The sequence below is a fragment of the Carex rostrata genome, chromosome 13 (genome assembly GCF_964058835.1).
Source record: "Carex rostrata chromosome 13, lpCarRost1.2, whole genome shotgun sequence".
Lineage (NCBI taxonomy): Eukaryota > Viridiplantae > Streptophyta > Magnoliopsida > Poales > Cyperaceae > Carex > Carex rostrata.
Window position 1 is genome coordinate 5,358,271 of NC_135930.1, and position 22,757 is coordinate 5,381,027.

The window sequence follows — 22,757 nt, forward strand, 5'->3', positions numbered from 1 at the left end:
GAAGAGAGGAGCTTATTAAGCGAACCGCTCGAACTTCGAACAGATCAGAGCGATCGCTGATCTGTCGCTGACATGGCAAGACAGATGGCGCACTGCGAAGCATTCAAGCGATTCATTTCACCATTTCTAGATTTTCTGGTACCGTTAGGATCGCCTATGTAAGAGGAATAGATCTATACTATCAGATTAGACTATTATTGTGAAAATTGAGTACTCTAGGCTCTAGCTACGTTTTGACCGAAGGCCGTTGTATCCCATTTCTTTGATATTCAATAAATTTTTTTATTCTTTTTTGTTCTTGTTCAATTTACGTTCTCTGTTGCTTCCTTACGTCTTGGACGTAACAAAATAAGTAGGTCTTGACAAATTGAGGGCAATTTGGAGAATTTTTTGGTGAATTGTGGAACTTTTTTTTATATTTTGATATAAAACGGATACTAGAGAGTGTAGAGAATACAAATTCATTTCACTCAACATGTTGATTACAAGAATTACACGAGGATTTATAATTAATTATTTTTAGATTATTTCCTTACAAGCTTAAATGAAATATATTTAGATTAACACAAAATATTATGCACCAAAATTAGCAACTGTAATCGTATCTACCCATGAAATGTGACAGAGGACATTATTTTTTCTTACATTTAAGATTCCATGCATGTCGACCTTCCCACAGAGGAAAAACAAAATTAAAAATAACAGAAAGAAACCACAGTTCAATTTAATTACCACTGGAAAAAAAAAAAAGAATAACAAAAAGAGAGATGCAAACCTTGTTGTAGTGTTGAACCATAAAATACAGTGTTATTAAAACCAGACCACACCGGACGGTTGGATCTAAATAAACTGGAATTGGACCTCTTTTCGGTTTGGTTTATATAGAAGACCATTTGTGCTATTAAACTAGTAAAAACCAGTTTATTTCTCTGGTTTTTTAAAAAATTGACAGCTAGTTCTTTATAAACACCCGGGTTTTTACATGGGTTTAAATTTTTTTGTACTTTTTCTTGCTTTAAATGAGAGAAGCTTAGGGAATGACTATTAGCTACTAGCTAGGCTCTGAGAACCATATCTTGTAACATGTAAATTTGTTGAGTCACAACTGTAATCTATTTTATATTAAGGACTTGGCTACGGTGCTATGGGTAGCTAAGAGGCCTCCCGTGCTACGGCTCAATATTTGACTTTTTAAAATTCTAACGGTCGATCCGAATCATTCATCTTGTTCTCCATATTAATATGTGCTTGGAGACCAAATTTTACATTTTTTGGAAATTTTTTACTATTTTTTTAGATTTATTGAAAATCGCTGTTTTTCAGACAAATCTGGACCATAAAAAACAGCGATATTCAATAAATCTAAAAAAATAGTAAAAAATTTCCAAAATATGTAAAATTTGGTCTCCAAACACATATTAATATGGAGAACAAGATGAACGGTTCGGATCGACCGTTAGGATTTTGAAAAGTTGAATATTGAGCCGTAGCACGGGAGGCCTCTTAGCTACCCATAGCATATTAGCCAAATCCTTATTATCTTATAATTATTTTTATATTTCATTTGTATGTGAGTATTTGAATAAACCAGCAATTGAACCAGTTGAACTATCGGTCTAACCAGTGAACCGTTAACCTAAAGCTTTACCGGTTTGATGTCCAGTTCGGTTATGATAACATTGATAAAATGGGTAACATTTTTTTTGTTTGCAATACCTGACAAAAGGATTTAATTAAACTATTAATTGCTAATAGAATCGTTCAAATAACCATTATTCAGATCTGTTTGAGCAAAAGCCTAATCTTCTAGCAGGTTAACATACAGCAATTACTGTCCAACCAAATACAAAAAATAAAAATGTTATAAAAACATTCCCAACACAGTACGATATTCATGTACAAAATCAGAAATTTACTATAGTGGGGACTGAATTTAATAAAAAAGATAATATTAATTGAGGTAAATTTTAGAACCAGACATATTTATTATTTAATTAAACAAATATAATATTTATTAATAGAGGAGCAAACTATTTTTTTTATTAAAATACAATGCATAAATTTACAACTTTTCTAAATTTATGAAGAAAATCAACATTAAATAAAAGAATTTTCCTAATAAAATCCAGCACAAATAGTTCTAACTTCAGAAAAAAAAAAGTATTTGTACGTGAAATAGTAGTAGCTTGTGCTAACACGGTACCTCCCGGTTTGACGGTTTCAAATAAAAACAATGTGCAAAGCATGAATGCCTTCTAATTAATCCTCACATTATTAGGAGTGGATACAAAACGGGTTGGATAGAAGTATTTCCATACCCTTTCATATTATCATATTATGTTAACAAAAAAAAATTATTCTTACCCATACCTAATAAGTTAAATGAAAACAAATTCTTACTCATATATATCTTATCGAATACTTACATATCAGATAAACGAAAAATGATACTATGACATCCCTACTCACGTACCTCGTATCAAACAAAAACCAGATAACTAAATTTTAAAGCAATAAATTTATAAAGGAAAAATAATGGATAAATTAATCTAAAAACTAGATTTATTGGGAGGTGTGTTATAAAAATATACTATCAAATATATATCACTATGTAACAATTGGATAAATTGGATATATTCCAACATATTTCATATTTAGAAATTAATTGAAATATATATAGAAAAATAGATAGATGTTGTTGGTATTTTGATGTCATATGATACCATTTAAGATGAGTCAAAGGATGGATCGATTCCAGCAGTAGCAATATGTCAGTCCAAAACGTCACTTATTAATATGCCTTACTATTTTGATTATAAATTCTTCCGACAAACTCCAATTAATGTGATTCAAAGTTCTATGGAAAGCTGTAAACATGCTCTACAATATCATGTGAAATATTATTGTAAAATTAGAATGAAACTTAGTTAAAAATGACATGATAATTATGTGGCAACTTTTGATGATTTTTGTCATTAAATAGTTAAGTGTGAGTTTTTAATGTCGTCAAAGTGTGTTTGAATTATCTTATATTCTGTAGGTTCTTTTTTGGACAAATGCTCATAGACTCAACACACACAAACTTAGGATTCCAATCCAGTGGAAGTGCTACCGAAATATAGCTTGAAAAAAACCAACAAGTAACGCACAATAAGCGCACTCCCACAAAGTTCAAATGAAAGTTATAGGGATAGAAATCATCCAAAAGCAATATACATTCTATCACAATGCTAAACAAACAATTATATTGGATAATATTCACAAAATGCACAATAGACAATTTGGAGAAGTAAAAATGAGTCATTACTCATTACCAAGGTTCTAAATAGAGTTTATAGCGGCATAGTGGGGAGACAAAAAAAAAAGCTTTAGCGAATAGCGCAGCTATAGCGAAAGCTATCATAAATAGCGTTTTCTTATTTCAAAAATTATATTTTATATTTCTACTAATAGTAAACACGTCTCATAGAGAAAAAAAAAATACCAAATTGATTAAGAAGTTATAATATTCATATTGAAGTTCAATTTCTCACTAAAAAGGTTCCTAGGCATTGTTTTAATTTTTCATTTTTGGAAAACCCAACAATAATGCATAATACAAAATTTAATTGATATAGCAGTATAGCCTGCACATATTCCATTATATTGATATAGTTTGATAAAGTAAAAAAAAAAAACCATCTAGACATTAACGCCCATTAAAATTGCAAAATCATAAGCTCATGTAGCATAGCGGACTGCTATTGCCGCTACACGCTATAGCGGCCGTAGCTTAGCTTTCTATGTCCAAAACCGCTATAGCTAGCTATTTAGAAGCTTGCTCATTACGCATCATCAAAATCTCTACTTTGGAGGGGAAAAAAAAAAAACCTTAGAACCAGCTGTTGGTCGCTCAAGACAACAATCACTTTCAATCCTCTGAAATGCAAAATGCAGTCGGGTGAATTGAGACTTGCATATAGGGGTATTCATCAGTTCGGTTCGGTTGAAACCGAACCGAACTTGGCAAACTAAAGTTATAATTCGGTTTTAAAAATAGAACTGAACCGAATTATCATTGCAACCGAACCGAACCGAACCAAAGTTTTATTTCGGTTTGTTCGGTTCAAACTGAAATATATTAATTTTTTTATTTAAAACAATTGATTTATAATAAACCGAAGTATATTAAGAAATAAACTAAGATATTTAGAAATAAATCAAGTATTTAAAGTAATTGATTAAGAAATAAACCGGAGTATTAAAAAATAAACTGGGGTGGTTCTGATCAAATTCATATTATATGAAAGTTCGGTCGGTTCGGTTATTTTGGTTTTGAAATTTTTCAAACCGAAACGAACCGAAGTTATAATTTGATTTTGACAAGCCAACCGAATCGATCCAATAAACTGAAATAACCGAACCAATTAAACCGAACCATTTGAACACCCCTACTTGCATAATCTCATTGATGACGTCAACCAATGGCCACAATGGCGTCATCAAAAAGTCCACCCGAACGTTCCATCAGCATGACGCAACCATGACGTCATCTCAAAGTTTCTCCGCATGGACGTCGTTCTCTTTCAGCAGCCCCAAATTCCGGTCAACGCCACAATCCTTTTCTTCCATCTAACCATCCATATCCATATAACTCTCTAGCGGTTAACAATGTATACTTAAATCAACCTGCTGTACATTTAGAAACACACGATATTGTATAGAGGATCAGCAATGGTACTCCCAAAATCTCTCATTAAATGAAAACAAATAAAGGAAAGAATCCTCCAGAAATAATTAAACGAAAAAGGAACTGGGAACATGAGGCCTATTTATACTAAAATCCTCCACAGTTTCTCCCCACTTGTCTTCAAAAATCAATTTAAACCCACAAAAGACATTAAATTCTCTCTTTTCCCGCAAATTCCCCAATTAAGTACCTCCTTCATGTCTTCTTCTACTGTGTCAAACGATCATGGCGAGACCAAAACCTTAGATCAGATCAAGAACCCTAGGCAGGTGGTGAAGAAGCTTCTCTCTGAGCTACAGGATGAAGGCGTCGGTGCCAAAGTCAGGAGAAGTATTGGAAGGTAATAGTCCAAATTTCAGGGATTTTCGTGGATTAATATTTTATTTACCCTTTCGTTTCTGGAATGGATTTGGATCTTATTGGATTTTGGTTCAAATTTGGGGAAAAAATAAACTGATAAATTTCGAAATTGATATAAAAGCAATGGCCTAATTAGTCTTTGCGAATTTCATTACTTCGGATAGTTTAAACTTTTAGAATTACATTGTCCTTCTTTACTCCATAAATTGGGGAAAGTATGACCTTTTTGAATGATTTTAAGGCGCTTAATTTCACACCATAACTTCAAAGGTCATATGTGCAAATGTTAACTAATGTGATTTTTCCTTATTATCCTGCTAATTTTAGATGTCACGTGATTTTTAAAGTTCATGATGTATTTCTAAACAAATTGTTATATGGTGTTTGTCTCTATCAGGCCAGAGCTCAAGAGCTTAGATCCTTTTCTACTTCTAGATGAGTTTCAAGGTAAGTCTGACATGTGAATTTATGTCTTGAATTTCTAAACTCATAACTCTTCATAACAACATTATAATTTTGCTCGATCATTATTGTTTTTCACATGTATAGTTTCACCGCCGGCTGGTTTTCCGGACCATCCTCATAGAGGTTTCGAGACTGTCACATACATGCTAGAGGTAATCAATAGATATCATGTAAACAACTACACATTTATTTCATTTATGAGATGACAATTGCAAAATTCATCAATTCTCACAAACTGTTTGTGAAACAGGGTTCATTCACTCACCAAGATTTTGCCGGTCACAAGGGAACCATTAGACCTGGAGATGTCCAGGTATACTTTCTCAGTACCCTTTTAAATTTCATACTGTTAGATATCGGTTAAATAGAAAAACTAATTTTATTTTATTGTTACAGTGGATGACGGCTGGTCGTGGGATAGTTCACTCAGAAATGCCGGCTGGACCTGGTGTACAGAAGGGATTGCAACTTTGGATTAACCTCTCCTCCAAAGATAAAATGTATTGAGTACTTCTGCTAATGAATTGTTTTCTGAGATTACTGTTCCTATCATATTAAGTCTTGTTTTTTAATATTTTTTATTTTAGGATTGAACCACGATACCAAGAGCTTCAAAGCAAGGACATAACCGAAGCCGAAAAAGATGGTGTTTTTGTTAGAATAATAGCCGGTGAGGCATTTGGGGCCCGCTCGCCAGTCTACACACGGACCCCAACATTATACATGGATTTCACAATGCAACCCGGGTCCCACTTGCAGCTACCGATCCCTGAAAATTGGAACTCCTACGCATACATAATAGAAGGCGAGGGTATTTTCGGAAATGAAAACTCAGACCCTATTAAAAGCCACCATTGCATTGTTTTTGGTCCTGGGGATGGGATTGAAGCGTGGAATAAGTCGGGAAGCGCTTTGAGATTCGCACTAGTGGGAGGACAGCCGTTGAATGAGCCTGTGGTGCAACACGGGCCATTTGTTATGAACTCCAAAGCTGAGATCAAGCAGGCTATGGAGGATTATTACATGGGGAAGAATGGGTTTGAAAGAGCTGCAAATTGGCAAAGCGATCAGTAATTGCTTAGGCTTGTTTCATAAGGGGATTTGATTTATAGTGGATACAAAATACATGTTTTGGAGGATCAGGTGTCAATAATGGTTATGTGGGTTTATTATTATTTTTTTTTTTTATATTGCGTGTTTAATCATTGTTTCAAATAAAGATTTTTTTTCTTTGATTATATAATCTCAAATAAAGAAATCTGGAACGAGGCATACCTAATCTAAGCATGATTCAGAGTTTATTGGGCCTTCCATAAGCCCAATTTACAAGATTTTAGACAACAAGTACAAGCCTAACAACAGATTAATATATCTTTTTTTTTTTTTTTTAATCTCTTTCATTTTTCCATGTCCAACTGTTTTTCATTTTTGATATTAAAGTTAGTAGGCCGCTAATCAGATTGATTGCCAATAAAAAAATAATAGCTTGTAAAATGAGGATTATATAAATCGAACTGAAATCTCATTGCGAAAAAAAAATAATAACGTTTATTTAAGTCAAACTGAAATAGTGAAACCTCTTAGATAATAAATAATGATGCCCCCTCAACTCTCAAGGTAGATAAATGCCCCTATATATCAATCACTAAAAAACCCCTCTATTCAAAAGCATGGCACCTAACATGACTGGCCAAGTACCGTTCCACATGGCGGCAATAGCATTTCCGGGTCGCGGCAACATCAACGCGATGATGAATTTTTGCCGTCTCCTCTCTGACCATGGCAGTTTCCTCATCTCATTCGTAGTCAGCGAGGAATGGCACTCCATTCTCTCCTCCGACCTGCCACCCCAGCCTTGTGTGCAACTATGCACGATCCCGGATTGCATCCCCTCTGAACGAGGCTGTGCAGCAGACTATAACGGGTTCTTGCAAGTGGTTCTGACTAAGATGGAGGAGCCATTTGAACTGTTGATAATCCAGCAGCTGGAGACACCCGTACAGGCTATTGTCAGCGAATCATTCTTGCCTTGGGTTGTTGCTGTTGGGAACAGGAGGGCCATTCCGGTTTTCTCCTTGTTTCCCATGGCAGCTCGCTTCTTCCTTGCTATGGATAATTGCGACATGCTGCCGGTACAAGTGCAGACAGCTGATTTGATAGCAGGTAAAAGAAATGAACTAATTAGACTTGGTTTAATATATATATATATATATATATATTTGAAGCTCAGTGAGCTTTATACTCACCTACAATTTCATTAATGATAAAAAAACTGTGCAGCACCTCTATTTACATTGTTAATTATGCAACTACCCTAAGCTACCTATCAAATGGAAAAAAAATATAATTACATCATTCCTAGTGACTGAACAACTCCACAATCAGTATCGAGAACCGAGATGCAACATCTCTTCCCAATTTGCCCTTCTGCATTTCACCATACCAGCAGCCACTGTTGAAACTGGATACCAGTATCATTTATTAGTCTTTAGTCTTCAAATTCATTTCTTATTTCATAAAGTGATTATTCAACTGTCATGTGAAAAAGAGGGAAACAAGTAAATAATGAAAAAACAATCACGGAAACTCTACACATTATATTTCTCATTTGCAAAAGTTTCAGTTCTTAATGTTGATTCACTACAGCAGAATGGTTTATCAGCGACCGGTATCAGCGACCGGGGCTGACGCCGGTCGCTGATGCTCAATTTTTTCTCAAAAAAACAGAAAAAAGAAAAATCTATGGCGACCAGCACTTTCAGCGACCGTATCAGCGACCGGCGTCATCGCCGGTCGCTGATAGTCAATTTTTTTTTTTTTTTTTTTGAAATCGCTGAAATTTTCGCTGAGAAGAAAAGGCGCCAACGCGTCGTCTCTCCGCCAAAAGCCCAAAATCCTAATCCGAATGCCTCTGTCTCCTCCGGCGCCTCTCCCTCCTCCGGTGCCTCTCAAGCGGATCCTCTCCACTGTCTGCCGTCGTCTCTCTCCTCCCAGCGCCTACATGTAATTCTTAAACCTAATTTTAGTACCGAATTTGAGTAATTTCTGATTTGAGTAATTTCTGATTTTCTGATTTGAATCAATCCAGTTCTGATGTATGCTAGTTCTTGATGTAATTGCTTATGTCGACATGGATTGCTTCTATGTGCAAGGTTATTCTTCTCAAATTTCTCAATTTTGGGACCAATTTTAGTTTGATTTGGGTTTCTTTAATTTCAGTGGAGCAAAGGGAAAACCCTGATTTGGGTTTCTTTAATATCCATGTCTAGCATCACCTCTAAGGTAATATTTCTTTAAATTATTATTTATCATAATAATTGTTCTCCATTCGTACGTTTTGCTTATTTGAATTATTATTTATCGATTGTGTTCATATATGTTCCCAGTTAGGCTACTGTTTGGTATAGCTAGGAAGCCCTAAAATTTATGAAACTTTACCAGCACATAGAACAACATGCCAAAAGACATGACGTATGTTTAAATACAAACCCTAAAATCAGAAAATACATAAAAAAAAACATAAAAGACCCTAAAAACTCACAAATTATAAAGAAAGGTCCAAAAGTCCATGAAGGAAGACTCGGATCGCGAATCTGAGCCCGCAAATGGCGAAACGAATCATAGATTGGTTTTGCATCCGGTTTTGGGCTGTGGAGTTCCTGTCAAAATTTCAGCCCGATCCGACGGACGGATCAAAAGTTACGCCCCTTTTCGTGAAGCATGCGCAGGATCATATTGCATATATATGTCTTGTATTGTATGTTTTATATATGTCTTGTATTGTATGTTTTATATATGTCTTGTATTGCGCAGGATCAAAAGTTACGCCCCTTTGATGAGGTTATTCACATGAAACTTTTATGATTAATGCAAAGTATTTTGAATTTTCTATATGTCTTGTATATATCAATATCAATATTTATGTTTAAATTTATTTGTATGTTTTATATTGTATGTTGGTACCTGTCGTACCTGGTGCAAATTTAAATAATAAAAGAAATTTCAAAAACCTGACAGAATACTTTCTGCGACCGGGTTTGACTATCTGCGACCGGTTTTGACGGTCGCAGAACTATTTTTCTGACGTCAGCAAAAATCAACAGCGACCCAAAAAAATTGGTCGCAGAAAAAGTATCTGCGACCGGGTGACGTCTTTCTGCGACCGGTGACGTCATCAGGAGAGTATTTGCGACAATGCTTTCTGCGACCGGTCTTTCAGCGACCGGATTTTACTTTCAGCGACCGGATTTTACTTTCAGCGACCGGAAATAGTATCTGCGACCGGCGCCTGGACTTTCTGCGACCGGTTTTCCGGTCGCAGAAAGTCTGTTTTGCTGTAGTGATTTAAGGGTTTTCTTTTTCTTTTAAACACAATAACTTCCAAATTTAGTTTGATTGTTTGGTAAATGGTAAATGTAAATATGTTGTTTTTTATTGCAGAGTTTAATGATCAGCCATTGGAGCAATATATTCCGGCCTACATCCTTTAAGGTATAGTGATCTTAATACATTGCATATAATGAAACCATTGAAGAAGATCCTTCAATCTTTCCCTTGGGTAAAGAAAGCACAATGCATCGTTTTCACCTCATTTGACTCAATAAAAAAACAATTCCCATGCCCCATTTACCTGACATGGCTTGACGAGGAACCGAAGAATTCATTCTTATACATCTCGCTCGGTAGCTTCCTCTCTTTATCACAAACTCAGTTAGAAGAACTTGGCTCTGGTTTGGAACTCTACACTTGAAGCAGTACATGCCGGTATACCAATGTTGACATTCCCCATTTTTTTGGACCAAGATGCCGATAGCCGGCTTATAGTGGAGAAATGGAAGGTGGGTGTGAGCTTGAAGGGCAAAAAGGGAAATGATGATATTGTTTGGAAGGAGGATATTGCAAAGGTTGTCAAGGAATTCATGAAATTTGGATTGATATAAGAATAAAGAGTTGAGAAAAGAGGCACTCAAATTGAAAGAGGCAGCACATAATGCAATACAAGCAATTTCATTGAAGGCCTGTCGGTTAATTTTCATTTTTGACATGGAGGTTTAATTATATCTCTAAATTTCACTTTAAATATTTTACACTACTGGTTATTTCACGGGTGATTTACCGTTTGTTGGTTGTAACTTTGCTTTATATAAAAGCAATATGAAGCATAAATAAAATGTAACTTTCGATACTGGTTATCTTAACTTTGCTTTATAATTAATAAAGTAAGACGTATCATGTAATATATGGTCTTTATATAGGAAACGTCTAATTATCCAAAGACTTTTGTTTACCATTTGTCCACTGACTTGCACGGATACTGTAAAACTATTTTTACATGCTGTATAACTATACAATATATCACATAAAATATATCAGTTAATCACAAAAACATCTAGCAACTATTTCAAGTGATCCCATGATAGTTAAAAACAGATTGCAACTTGCACTACAAGAAAAAAAAATTGTACTTTCAAACTGTACTTTTGGATATTGCAGTTATAGGAAGTTATTGGCAGTCAATGTTAGTTATTACCAATTATTTTGATAAAAAGTGATAAAAAGGCAAAATTAAATTTTCCGATTAATTTTTTTTATTCTTTCTCTCGATTTAATGAACACACAAATAAATCATCAAAATATTGAATGTTGTAAAATTGACCACTTTACCTATAAAAATAAAATATACAAACTATAAAATTACATACATGCAAAATTCACAGATGAAAACGATAAAATATAATGTTAAAGAATATCAAGTTTCAATACTGTAAAAATATTAAGTTAAACTGTAAAAACAACACATAAAAACTATAAATTTTTAACAATGTAAAATTAGCAGATGAAAATGATTAAATAAAATTTAAAAAGTATCAATTTTCAATACTGTAAAATTGTCAACTTAAACTGTGAAAACAAAACATAAAAACTATAAAATTTCAATAATGTAAAATAAGCAGATGAAAACGATAAAACAAAATGTAAAAAATACAAAATTTCAATACTATAAAATTGTCAACTTAAACTATAAAAGCAAAACATACAACATACAAAAACAAATACTGTAAAATTGCTATATCTAAATTATAACTCAATTGCATGTATACAACATCCAGAACATTCAAAATAAAAAGTCAAAAAATAAAAACAACAATAGCTCAATACTGTAAAATGACACATTTGAACTATAAATATAACAATTTCAAACTGTAATACACAATTGCTTAACAAAACACATAGTACGCTCAGATTTTTTTTCCTTATTTGTTTATTAATAAGGCGTCGAGTTAAGCACACTTTGTCATGCTTTGATCTATTGGATCAGTGATCAGCATTTCCATTTTGCTTCCATTCTGTTTGAAGATTTGCCTCAAAGAGAGTTCATTAATTTCATATCAGAAGTGATGTGACAAAAAGAGTTGCTGTGACCCAGTTTTTAGCCATTTTAGATGTTTTCATATGATAATCTCTGATCTAGATTTCTTGAATCCATGTGCTGGCAAGAGACAATGGGCAAGCAAGATATAACCTGGTGAACTGAAACATCTTAGTAGCCGGAGGCAAAAACGATTCCAGTAGTAGTAGTGAGCGAAACGGGACCAGCCTAAACTGTGAAGCTGCCGTATGAGTCAAACAGGTCACAAAGCTTGCCATTTCTTACTAGCAGTAGGGAAAGCATAACTGCCTACCTTCCAACACAGGTGTAATGGTGACTAGTAGTTCTTGGCATTAGTAGAGTATAGAGTAAAGCAACGATTAAAGTAGGCTAAGATATGTAGAAAATCACTCCTTTTGATTTGTATAAAGTAATTGAAACATTGAGAGCCGGAATCTTACTGAGTTCCCAGGCCTAGGAATCCATAAGTGTAAGTGTAAGTAACTGTACCGTAGCCTCACCCGGATCCGATCCAAAACCGAATCGGATTTGACCTGGAACCGACCCGGATCCGATTAATTTGGATAGGGTATGATTTAAAAAATATAACCGGTTAAATTATGGGTACAATTACAAAATTAATAATTTAATATCCGACCCGGATCCGAACCGGAACCGATAATGTAATGGGTAGGATATGGGTATCATTTAATTATCCGACTCATAATCGAACCCGACCCGATACCAGTATAAATGCCCGATAAAATATATATTAATAACTCTGCATCAAGTTTTTGTGTTAGATAATATATTTCAGCTGTGCTATAGCTTGGTAAAACTTAACCAGGTTTATGTTGTAGTTTTACACTAGCTTTTTAATTACGGCCTTAACAAGTTCGGTTCTTCTGTGCTATATTTTACTAATATAAAAAAAATTCTGCTCATATGACTAATCTAATATATGAATATGATACTTCCAATTCAATTTGCTATGTTTATACACACATGAGCTTCAGAATCCGCTTTTAGCACAGGTAACAGAATAATTGATGACAAACGAGCAAGTTTGGAGGCATCAACAATTGAAGCTCTCATTTGTTACAACGATTGGCAAAATAGTAATTGAGATAATGTACTTGCAAATGTTGAATCAATAGGATAATAATTTTTAATTTAGATAGATAACTAATAATTTAGAGTTATTATTTTTATTTTGCTATGTAGCATGATATATTTTATTATTTATGAACAAGATTAATAGTGTAATTTTTTATTTTGTAGCAGTTTTTAATTTATATTGTAATGATTTATTATATGAGATGTTTAAGAAATGATAATTATATTTAAATGTAAATAATTTCTCAAATGCTTTGGAGTTGTGACCTATACCCACTCTGGATCTGGAACCGCCCCGTATCTGAACCGGACCCGATAATTCACAAACAAGTTATGGGTATCTATCTATCCGGAACCGAAAGACTGGACCCGAAATATCTACGGGTAGATAGGTATCCGGATCCGGACCTGACCCGATTTGAAACAAATAAGTATATGGATCGAAGTTTGGACCCGAAAACTTTTAGGGTACGGGTCCAAATTTAATAGTACCCGGACCCGACCCGACCCGACAGCACCTCTACCTAAAATGAGTATTAGAGCTAAGCTTTAATATTTAGTTTTATTTTTTATTTTAATAGAAAGCTCATTTTAGGGAGGCTGATTCAGTTAGCGGAATAACTTGAAGAAAATTAGGGGCGGATTTATGTATAGATCAGGGGTGCTAAGCCACCCTATGATTTTAAAATTCTTAATTATATATATTAAACTTTAGTTAAACTTTTGAGTTTTTTGAACTTTTATATAGTCTAGCACTCCTCATGAAATAACAAATGTTTGTTAATAGTCTAGTGGTTTGAGTTGTAGTTGTTATGTGTGAGGTCATGGGTTCAATTCTCACTAGTTACATTTTTTTTCATATATTACATTTTATAGTTCCGCCCCTAAAGAAAATAGTATTTATCAGCTTACGCTACAGTAAATATATTTGGTTTGTTTGAAATATGTTTATTGCAAAAAAAAAAAAAATCTTTTGTATAAATGTATTAATTCATTATAGTCTAGATTTGTTTATAATACATTTAACTTTACAATCTTGAGTACTGTAAAATTCAACTTCTAATTGCGTAACCCAATGTTAAGAATGTTATCTACTGGTTTTTGTTGAAATATCCAATAATATCCTAAAATTACATGAAGTTGATGGACAATCGATCTATAGACTTGTCCATATATAACAAATGAATGGAAAAGATTCTACAACACTACTACAAAGGAAATTAAAAATTAAGTGAAGTACCTCAGATATAAAATATGGGAAGATATCTATAACACCGACGGATTAACATCAAAACAAAAACCAAAAATTAATTACGGCGGAGCCGCAACAAAGTAACTAGTGGGGAATGAAATGAAAATCTTCCATTTTAGAAAGTAAAAAAATGAGTATCTTTGGAATTTTCTTATGATCCGTGAAAGTCAACACCCACATTAGCATACGAGGACCATTATCAAGATAAAAATATCGGTCCCGCATGTCAGTATCTTTTGACACGCTACTTTCACAGCAAATTGCAACACAGAATCCGAATCCCACAATCCGGATTACAGTCTCCATTTGAAAAGCTCAGATTGTGCGTGGCGAACTCAGAAGCCACTCTTCCTTTCGCCCCCCACCACAATCTCTCCTATCCCCTTCCCCCTCTCTCTGTTTCTGTAGCGCCATGTTTTCTTCACTATGCTCGACTCGAGCTCTCTCTTCCCTTTCCCGCTTCTCACTCCCCGACTATCCTTCTTCCTCCATTGTTCCCGCTCCAAAGATTCCTTCTTTACGGTTATCTCCTCTTACAGCCACGCTTTCTCTCACGAGACATAGGCGCGTGGCGCGAGTGAGCTCCACGGAGGACGTGTCGGCCTCTGAAGACGCCGCGTCAGCTAAAAAGACTGACGAAGAGGCTAGCGAGGAGCAGGTACGAACGAGCACCATTTCTTATTTTTAGTTTCAATTGAATAATGGAGATAAGAGGAAAATTTTAGTTCATTTTTAATTGAAATTACTGAATACAGTGACAATTTCTCATGCTTACTGTAGGTCTTGACTACAAGATATAGATAAATAAATGCCATAAATTAAACATGGAAAATTTTCATGAAAACCCCGAAATACATAAAAATTGTTATAACTTATGGATAAGATAATTTTCTTCAGTACTTTAAAAGAAATATAGTGCTGAGATATTATCATACAACATTAATCAGATGTCGCTTTGATTATAATTTATTTTGTCAGTAAATTATTTTTAATTCTTCCATTACATAATAGAACTAAGAGTGTTAATGGCATACTAATAGAAGGCAGTTGGGGATTTTCAAGTTTATTCAACAAAAAGGCTTAAAAAGTGAAAAGATAGAGAGGGTTTCTCAATTGATGGATAACATAGATAATTCATGGAATAATTTACTATAACTCTGAATATTAATCATGTCGTGATGATGTTTACTATAATGCTTGCATGAAGAAATAGAGATCGGCTGATTGGGCGAAAGCGAGGTCATACAAAGAAACAGGAGATATCTTTGAAGTAGAAATTGAAGGATTTAACAGCGGAGGACTTCTGACTAAATTTAATTCTCTTATTGGATTTCTTCCTTATGCACAACTAAACCAGGCCCCCTTTTGTACAGGTAATCTTATGATTAATTTCTTTTACGAGGGACCTGGTACAATTCTAGTTGGTACCAAGTTTGAGCAGAAAACATAGTAAGTAGAAATAATAAATTAAGGAATAAAACGCACACAAAATCTGATTGAGACTGAAATCATCTGGTACTGTACTGGTACTTCTATAGTCTCTTTGCTGAACTGCTTTTCAGGTTATGTAAATGGAAAATTTATTAGCAATTTTGTCAAATTAAATTAAAGTAACTAGCCTGAAAGTTATTTAGTTAATTTTCATAGTGAAGTTTTTTGTTTTGTTTTCTGTAGATATTCAAAAACCTATCCAACAAAGAGCAAAAGATTTAGTAGGCTCTCGTGTTTTCGTAAAGGTAAATGGGCCTAAACTTTTCTAGAGTGAGGCTATTGTAATATGCATAATACACTACGGTGCTATCTGTTTTTAAAGTTCAAACAGTCGATCCGAACGGTTCAATACAATCTTCATATGAAATTGTACTTGCATACCAAATTTTATATATTTTTTTATTTTTTTAGATAGGTAGAAAATCATTCGATTTGAAAATTCTGGACCATCCAAAAGGAGCGACTTTCTACCTATCTTAAAAATAGTAAAAAATTAATAAAAATTATAAAATTTGGTGTACAAGCATTTTGATATGAATATTATGTTTAACGGTTCAAATCAATTGTTTGAACTTTAAAAATAGAAATATGGGTCCATAGCCTCACTCACTTTTCTAAAAGAACTAAAAGTTATTGAATTGTGAATAAACCATGTTATGTGAAATTGTAGGTGTTAGATGCAAATGAGGAGATCAGGTCACTGATCTTGTCAGAAAAACTTGCGAGTTGGTCCAGGTATTCTACTAAACTCGAGGTGGGGTCCGTTTATGATGGCCGGGTTGCCTCAGTTGCCGACTATGGTGTATTTGTTCATATACTTTTTCCTGACGGTCTCTTTATTATCTTCTTTTTCTCACATATCTAAAACAACTTTCTCTGAAAAAGCAGTTGCTTTTGAACATTATGCTTTGCTTTCAAGTGTGACATCTATTATTATTTAGATTGAATGAAAGCCCTCTATTGCTGTATTTTCCAAGGTCTCCTAAAGTTGGTCAGAATTTAGTATACTTTTATTTTTGTTGCAGGTATATATCATCTGACAGGGATGGTGCACATCTCTGAGGCATCTTGGGATGTGATACAAGATATGAGAAATTTGTTTGCTGAAGGGGATGAGGTCAAAATCAAAGTTATTGACATTGATAGGTAGAAAGGTGTAAGATATATTATTTTATCTTTTGTTGAAATTTTGGGGGTAATTTCACACAAAACCCTTAATAAGTATTATTAGTGCAAAAATTTAGAAGACCGAGCATGAGCGTGCAAAGTACTGGAAACATGACATATGCAAAATAAACATCCTTATTTGTTTTCAAAATCCTCATTATTCCCTGTACATTATACATATTTTGGTGATACGATTTGGGGAGAAATTGGAGATCTGGACCATAGCTAATACATTTCCTTGTTGAATTTTTTCTTTTCTTTATGAACATGGAAGACATCCTTTATGTTAAATAAGTGGAGATAGAAATTTTTTTTTTTTTTATAATTACTTCTCAGGGAAAAGCAGCGGATATGTCTATCAATAAAGCAATTAGAAAGGGATCCCTTGTATACCACATTAGACAAAGTAATTACCCAATCAGGTGAAGTCAGCACGGATTCTGATGGAAACACTGAGTCTCTACCGGGTCTTGACAAAATCTGTGAAGAGCTATTGAAGGAAGATGGGTAATGATATATAATAAAATTTAGAGGATTTGGTTGATTTTAATTTTTCAATGATGACTATGCAATACTTACTTTGGTCGGAACTGTTATACCCTAATATTTCTGGTATAAGGAGAAAGGAAAAGGTTAAAAAAAACACAATCAGAAAAAATCAAAATCTTGATATGATGCATAAGCTTAAATATCTACATCTCTGTGTACACTTTCCTGTGTATGGTGCTTGAACCTCGTAGCTGTGCCTTAAGTATTTTTTTTTCAATTTTAATTACTGCATTCAAGTACCTTAGAGTCCCTTTCTCCCAAAAAAGAAAAACTATGGAGTATAAACAGTCGATTTCAACTGTTTTACACAATGGCCCGTGCTATGAACTCATATCTCAGTTTTTAAGGTCCAAACAGTCGATCTGAACTGTTCGACATTCTCTTTATATTGAAATGTACTTGTAGACTAAATTTAACTTTTTTTTAGAATTTTTTTACTATTCTTTTGGAAATTCTGGACCATCCAAAATCAGTGATTTTCTACCTATGTAAAAAAGTAGTAAAAGAAGTTTCTATAAAATGGAAAATTTGGTCTACGAGTACCTTTTCATACCTTTTCATATGGAGATCATGTTTAATATTTCAGATCGACTATCTAAACATCGAAATTAGAGATGTGGATCCATAGCACGGGTCCATTTGTAATATGCATATTACGATAGCTTCACTCAATTTGTAAATATCTGAACAGAATAACGGATGTTCAACTGGGGCGCCAAGGATTGGAGAAGCGAGCTGTATCTCAAGACTTCGAACTTTGGCTTTCAAATGTATGTTACCCATGCAACTTGATCTCGGTTCCTTATTATTTGGCATCCAACTTATCTATCTTAATTGTCAATATTTAGGCACCGGTCAAGGATAATCAGTTCACTCTGCTTGCACGAGCTGGCAGACAGGTATTTTTGGCCTCCTTTATTTTCCTCTCTGGTTTTGAATATACCAGTACTATTCTTTGTCAGTGGTGATACATTTTTGATATCTCAAACCAACTGATTGTCATGTATGATACCGGTTGGTGAAGGAGAAATGTGATGTGACATGATTGAAAAGTTCACAGCGTATGACGTGATGTGTTGTCATGGAACAGGTAAGACTATTTTCCTTCACTAATCTGAATAATTATTGGTTAATAATGCAAAAATAATGTATAGGTACAAGAGGTGTACTTGATAACCACACTAGACAAGGATGGCATAAAGGCGGCGGTACAACACATACTGGGGCGAGTTCCTTGATGTAACAATTTGAATTCCAGATTAGTTAATATCTTTTGTTATTCTATAGGTTACAATATAAGCATCAATTTTGTTATATATTGATACTTTTAAATTTCTTTTCTACCAGTTTATACTCATGTTTACGTTTTCATAGCATTCTATAATTCGAAAAATGAAATATGCTAGTAAGAAAAGCAAACAAAAAGTAATGAGCTACTTGTTTTACAATGAAAAATAAAGAAACTTTAACAACAAAAATAGTGCAAATATAATAAAAGGATTGTTTTGACTTCTGAATGAGATAGCACAGTAATAGTCTCCCTCTAACACTCTTTATGAATGAACTACTCTTGGAATTTTAGACATCCTTAGGGGGTCCATGTGATTGTATTTAATTTTAGTAGACAAATCGCTTATACAAAAAACAAAAAATAAAGAAGGTTGTTCCAGAGCACAACCGGGATTTATTTATCCACGCAAAAACATCAATGGATGAAATATGGTCTCAGCTCAACACACCACAAATTTTCACAAGAAGATGCAACCAACAATAAAATATATACATCTCATCTAAAATGTGAAATTTACTGGAAATATTTGCAATCATTAATTCACTCTACTCCAATAAACGACTTCAATAGCTGAATATTATCTCTTAGTTTATCACAGCCAACCAATTTATTCGAATCAAAAGGAAATTCTATTCCGATAAAGATGAAAATAGCACAAAGTTCTTCCAAACATGAAGTGTGCAATGGATCCTTGTATCCGATTATAGCTCGTATCAATTCAATTTGCTGCCATATTTCCTCTTCAGTACATGCTGCCTGTTGAAATGATCAAGTAAATTATAACAAAATCGATTTAAACTTGATCAATTAAATTACATTATTGGTTATAAGTTTCACAGTATATTTTGACAACTACAGCTAAATACATAAAATCATATGGTAATGTTCCTACTTCCTACATCAGATTTCAGTACTAAATTCGCGACCCATAACCAATTTCATGGCCCATAATTAATCCTAAATTCTGATACATTGTTTAAACGAATGTTCGCTGACAATTTTGTTTAAAATATAAGGCAACGTCTGACAAACAAAATTCTCATCATAACCAACATTGAAAAAAATAATAAAAGAAATAAAATCATTTACACTACTTATTAACCAAAAATACCTGATGATTTTCATTTTCTTCATCAAACCAAGCATCGAACTCCTCGTTTGGTTCTTCCTCTACTAATTGCTCCTCTGGCAGTAAATAATTCATGAATTTATCTGTCAATGCAACAGTGCCAAGATACACACAAAAGGGCACACAGAAAGCGCCACCGAGAGTCGAAAGTACAATGGCCGGCGGAATCAGCACCAGTGCCGCCACTGCCGTGGCACCCACAATTGCTGCCTTTCTGATAATGGAGCCCACACATGTCCCCCACCCGCTCTCCTGCTTGTAAATTTGTTGGTTTTCTTCTTCTTGTTCTTCTATTTCTTCACTTTGTATTTCTTGTCCCATGATTTTAGAGTGTTTTTACTTTTAGGTGGAGTACTTCGTTTGTTTAATGTTTGTTCTCATCAGATATGTGAAAAGTGAGGCTACGTGTCAAAAGTATGGACAGGTGGCTTTTGTCTCCATGTTTGACAAAATCATACGCCTTTTCACTGGACTTATCCATTAGCTAAATAGCTATTCCTTGGGTAAGCGAGCGTGGGGTTGGCGAAATCAATAGAAAGTTTCACAATATCCTTGGAAAATTCGAAATTATGTACTAATATTTATGTTTATAAATTTCAAAATTTCACAAATTTATCTTCTCTTTTTTTTTTTTAAAAAAACTCCATTTAATTTTATAAAATTTTCATTTTTTCTATATTAAAAGTTAAAAATTATGTAATATAGAATAATATATAGTCTTCTAATTAGAGTTTGTGAGAAAGAATGATTCATTTTTTTTTGGTAACGTGTACATAATAATTTTAAGATTCTCATGTGATACATTATAAATAGAGAAATGAACCATTATAATTATGAATTTTGAAGGGTATATATGACATTTCGACATAAATCAGTTCTGACCGTAGTTTTAATGGTCTGTCGATGGATGAACAATCAAAGTTTTCCACTTGGACTCTTTGATTTGAAATCAATTTTTCGTCAAAATTAGAATGTTAATAAATTAATTTTAATACATTCATTTTTTAAAAGTTTTTTAACTGCTTGACTTTATACTAAATTAATTCGAATGTTTAAAATTTTCACATGTAGACACATTACTCCTAAGATAGGCGGGTTTCAACAGTTAGGATCTGTTATTTAAAACCGATTTGACAGATTTTAGACTTGAGTTCACCAAAGAACTTGACGAACTTAAGAACACCCTAGTTCTGAATTTCAAAAAATAAGAACACCCTCGTTCTACTCTATTTTTTTATCTTCTACTCTGTTTCAACAATACGTCAAAGAAACTTACAATTCAATAGTCTCAACAATGAGAACTTTTTTTTTCTTCTCATTTTTGACATGTAAACGGAAGGATAATAAATAAATCATGCGGCTCTAAATATATTAAAAAGCAAATCCCAAAAAATTAATATTCATAAATATTTGACAACTAACAGGTATGGTCATAATCAAAAGACCCATACCCTTATTCCCTTGAATAGGTGAACATAAACAACAATTTTATATCTACTTGAACCACGTACAAACAAAAATAAAATAAAGAACAACTATAATTAAGAATGCACGGCCATTTTTATTAATACCCAAAAAAAAAAAACATTTTTACCAAAATAACCTGAAATTTTTTTTTTTTTTTAAATCTGACCAGACCGCTAGGGTTGCTGGCGGTCTGGTTCCATAGCAGACCGCCAGGAACCTGGGCGGTCCACTATGGACCAGACCGCCAGTGATCCTGGCGGTCCATTATGCTGCCATATAGCAGCTCTGTCTGCTGTCTCTCCAGCACAGTATCATTTATTAAACCACAGAGAAGAAAGAGAGAGCGATTTTGGCGATTTTGAAGCGATTTTAAGCGATTTAGAGGCGATTGCTACAGGTATATTATTTTTTATTTAATTATTTTATGTTTAATTTTTAATTAATAATTATTATACCCGCAGTCTGTAAAAACTATAAATTAGGCTTTAATTAATATTATAATTAACTTTTAAATTCCAAAAAATAATGAATCTATTATACTGTAATTCTTATGAATTTTTTTTTTAAATGTAGTTTGTTAAGGACAAAATGCTGGTTGCACTGTACGTGGGCGGTAGGCTAATTAAGGGTGTAGATGGTGTGTATTACTCGAAAGATGCCTCATTCGGCTTGCAGGTTAATGAAAGAACCACATTTATTGAACTTAAGCAACTAGTATATGAAAAGACTGGTGTGAACCCCAACCGGTATGAATTAGAATTGGCTACCCGAATTGACACACAACGGGCTGGGGCGGGTAGACCTTACTTTGTGAGTTTTCCTATAACAGATGAGGAGTTGTGGAAGGCTGTGTACCAACAATTTGAGTCTAGGGGGGTCGCTATGATAGACTTATATTCCAGGAGGGTTCCCCAGGCCGGGGCTAGACCTTTTAGTGCGGCTGGGGCTGGACCTTCTAGGGCTCCCCCTGTTGGACCTTCAGGTTATGACAATTCGACTTATGACAGCCAGGGGTACCACCACTCCCCTCATGATAGCCAGAGGTACCACCACTCCCCTCATGACAGCCAGGGGTACCACCACTCCCCTCATGACAACCAGGGGTACCACAGTCCCTGTTATGACAACCCGGGGTACCATAACTCCCGTGAGTTTACTGAAATTGATTAGGAAGGCTAATTATGTGCGTAATTAAATACTAACTGTACAGTAATTGATTAGGAAGGCTAATTATGTGCGTAATTAAATACTAACTGTACAGTAATCAACGACTAATTAGAAAATAATTAGAAAATATTTAAAAAATAATTGTAAAAATCAGGTTATTATTGTAAAAATGTTTTTTTTTTTGGGTATTAATAAAAATGGCCG

General features: G+C 34.0%; 4 protein-coding genes across 4 annotated transcripts; 3 read left to right on the forward strand and 1 right to left on the reverse strand.

Moving 5' to 3' along the window:
* The first annotated feature begins 4,561 nt into the window (after nucleotides 1-4,561).
* Nucleotides 4,562-6,792, forward strand: LOC144563979 (pirin-like protein). The gene is made up of 6 exons (XM_078313443.1): nucleotides 4,562-5,069; nucleotides 5,487-5,536; nucleotides 5,639-5,706; nucleotides 5,805-5,867; nucleotides 5,951-6,054; nucleotides 6,142-6,792. The coding sequence occupies exons 1-6, from the start codon at nucleotides 4,801-4,803 to the stop codon at nucleotides 6,626-6,628; spliced, it is 1,041 nt and encodes a 346-aa protein (XP_078169569.1). The 5' UTR covers nucleotides 4,562-4,800; the 3' UTR covers nucleotides 6,629-6,792.
* A 432-nt stretch (nucleotides 6,793-7,224) lies between these two features.
* LOC144563866 (UDP-glycosyltransferase 87A2-like) lies at nucleotides 7,225-10,494 on the forward strand. The gene is made up of 2 exons (XM_078313333.1): nucleotides 7,225-7,717; nucleotides 10,310-10,494. The coding sequence occupies exons 1-2, from the start codon at nucleotides 7,225-7,227 to the stop codon at nucleotides 10,492-10,494; spliced, it is 678 nt and encodes a 225-aa protein (XP_078169459.1).
* A 4,094-nt stretch (nucleotides 10,495-14,588) lies between these two features.
* Nucleotides 14,589-18,836, forward strand: LOC144563980 (Nucleic acid-binding proteins superfamily). Its single transcript, XM_078313444.1, has 9 exons — nucleotides 14,589-14,950; nucleotides 15,506-15,665; nucleotides 15,967-16,028; nucleotides 16,454-16,613; nucleotides 16,809-16,929; nucleotides 17,287-17,457; nucleotides 18,191-18,269; nucleotides 18,348-18,398; nucleotides 18,654-18,836. The coding sequence occupies exons 1-9, from the start codon at nucleotides 14,705-14,707 to the stop codon at nucleotides 18,735-18,737; spliced, it is 1,134 nt and encodes a 377-aa protein (XP_078169570.1). The 5' UTR covers nucleotides 14,589-14,704; the 3' UTR covers nucleotides 18,738-18,836.
* A 456-nt stretch (nucleotides 18,837-19,292) lies between these two features.
* On the reverse strand, nucleotides 19,293-20,240 carry LOC144563867 (uncharacterized). Its single transcript, XM_078313334.1, has 2 exons — nucleotides 19,902-20,240; nucleotides 19,293-19,546 (listed from the first exon to the last, which is right to left on the reverse strand). Exons 1-2 carry the CDS (start codon nucleotides 20,238-20,240, stop codon nucleotides 19,331-19,333), a joined length of 555 nt encoding a protein of 184 aa, XP_078169460.1. The 3' UTR covers nucleotides 19,293-19,330.
* Nucleotides 20,241-22,757: the final 2,517 nt, after the last annotated feature.

Coding starts and splice junctions, on each gene's coding strand:
- LOC144563867 (XM_078313334.1), bottom strand. CDS start 20,240: ATGGGACAAGAAATACAAAGTGAAGAAATAGAAGAACAAGAAGAAGAA. Junction 19,547..19,901: donor AAGAAAATGAAAATCATCAG/GTATTTTTGGTT, acceptor TCATTTCAACAG/GCAGCATGTACTGAAGAGGA.
- LOC144563979 (XM_078313443.1), top strand. CDS start 4,801: ATGAGGCCTATTTATACTAAAATCCTCCACAGTTTCTCCCCACTTGTC. Junction 5,707..5,804: donor CTGTCACATACATGCTAGAG/GTAATCAATAGA, acceptor TTTGTGAAACAG/GGTTCATTCACTCACCAAGA. Junction 5,868..5,950: donor TTAGACCTGGAGATGTCCAG/GTATACTTTCTC, acceptor TTATTGTTACAG/TGGATGACGGCTGGTCGTGG.
- LOC144563866 (XM_078313333.1), top strand. CDS start 7,225: ATGGCACCTAACATGACTGGCCAAGTACCGTTCCACATGGCGGCAATA. Junction 7,718..10,309: donor GACAGCTGATTTGATAGCAG/GTAAAAGAAATG, acceptor CACTTGAAGCAG/TACATGCCGGTATACCAATG.
- LOC144563980 (XM_078313444.1), top strand. CDS start 14,705: ATGTTTTCTTCACTATGCTCGACTCGAGCTCTCTCTTCCCTTTCCCGC. Junction 16,614..16,808: donor TCATATACTTTTTCCTGACG/GTCTCTTTATTA, acceptor TTTTTGTTGCAG/GTATATATCATCTGACAGGG. Junction 18,399..18,653: donor TTGCACGAGCTGGCAGACAG/GTATTTTTGGCC, acceptor AATAATGTATAG/GTACAAGAGGTGTACTTGAT.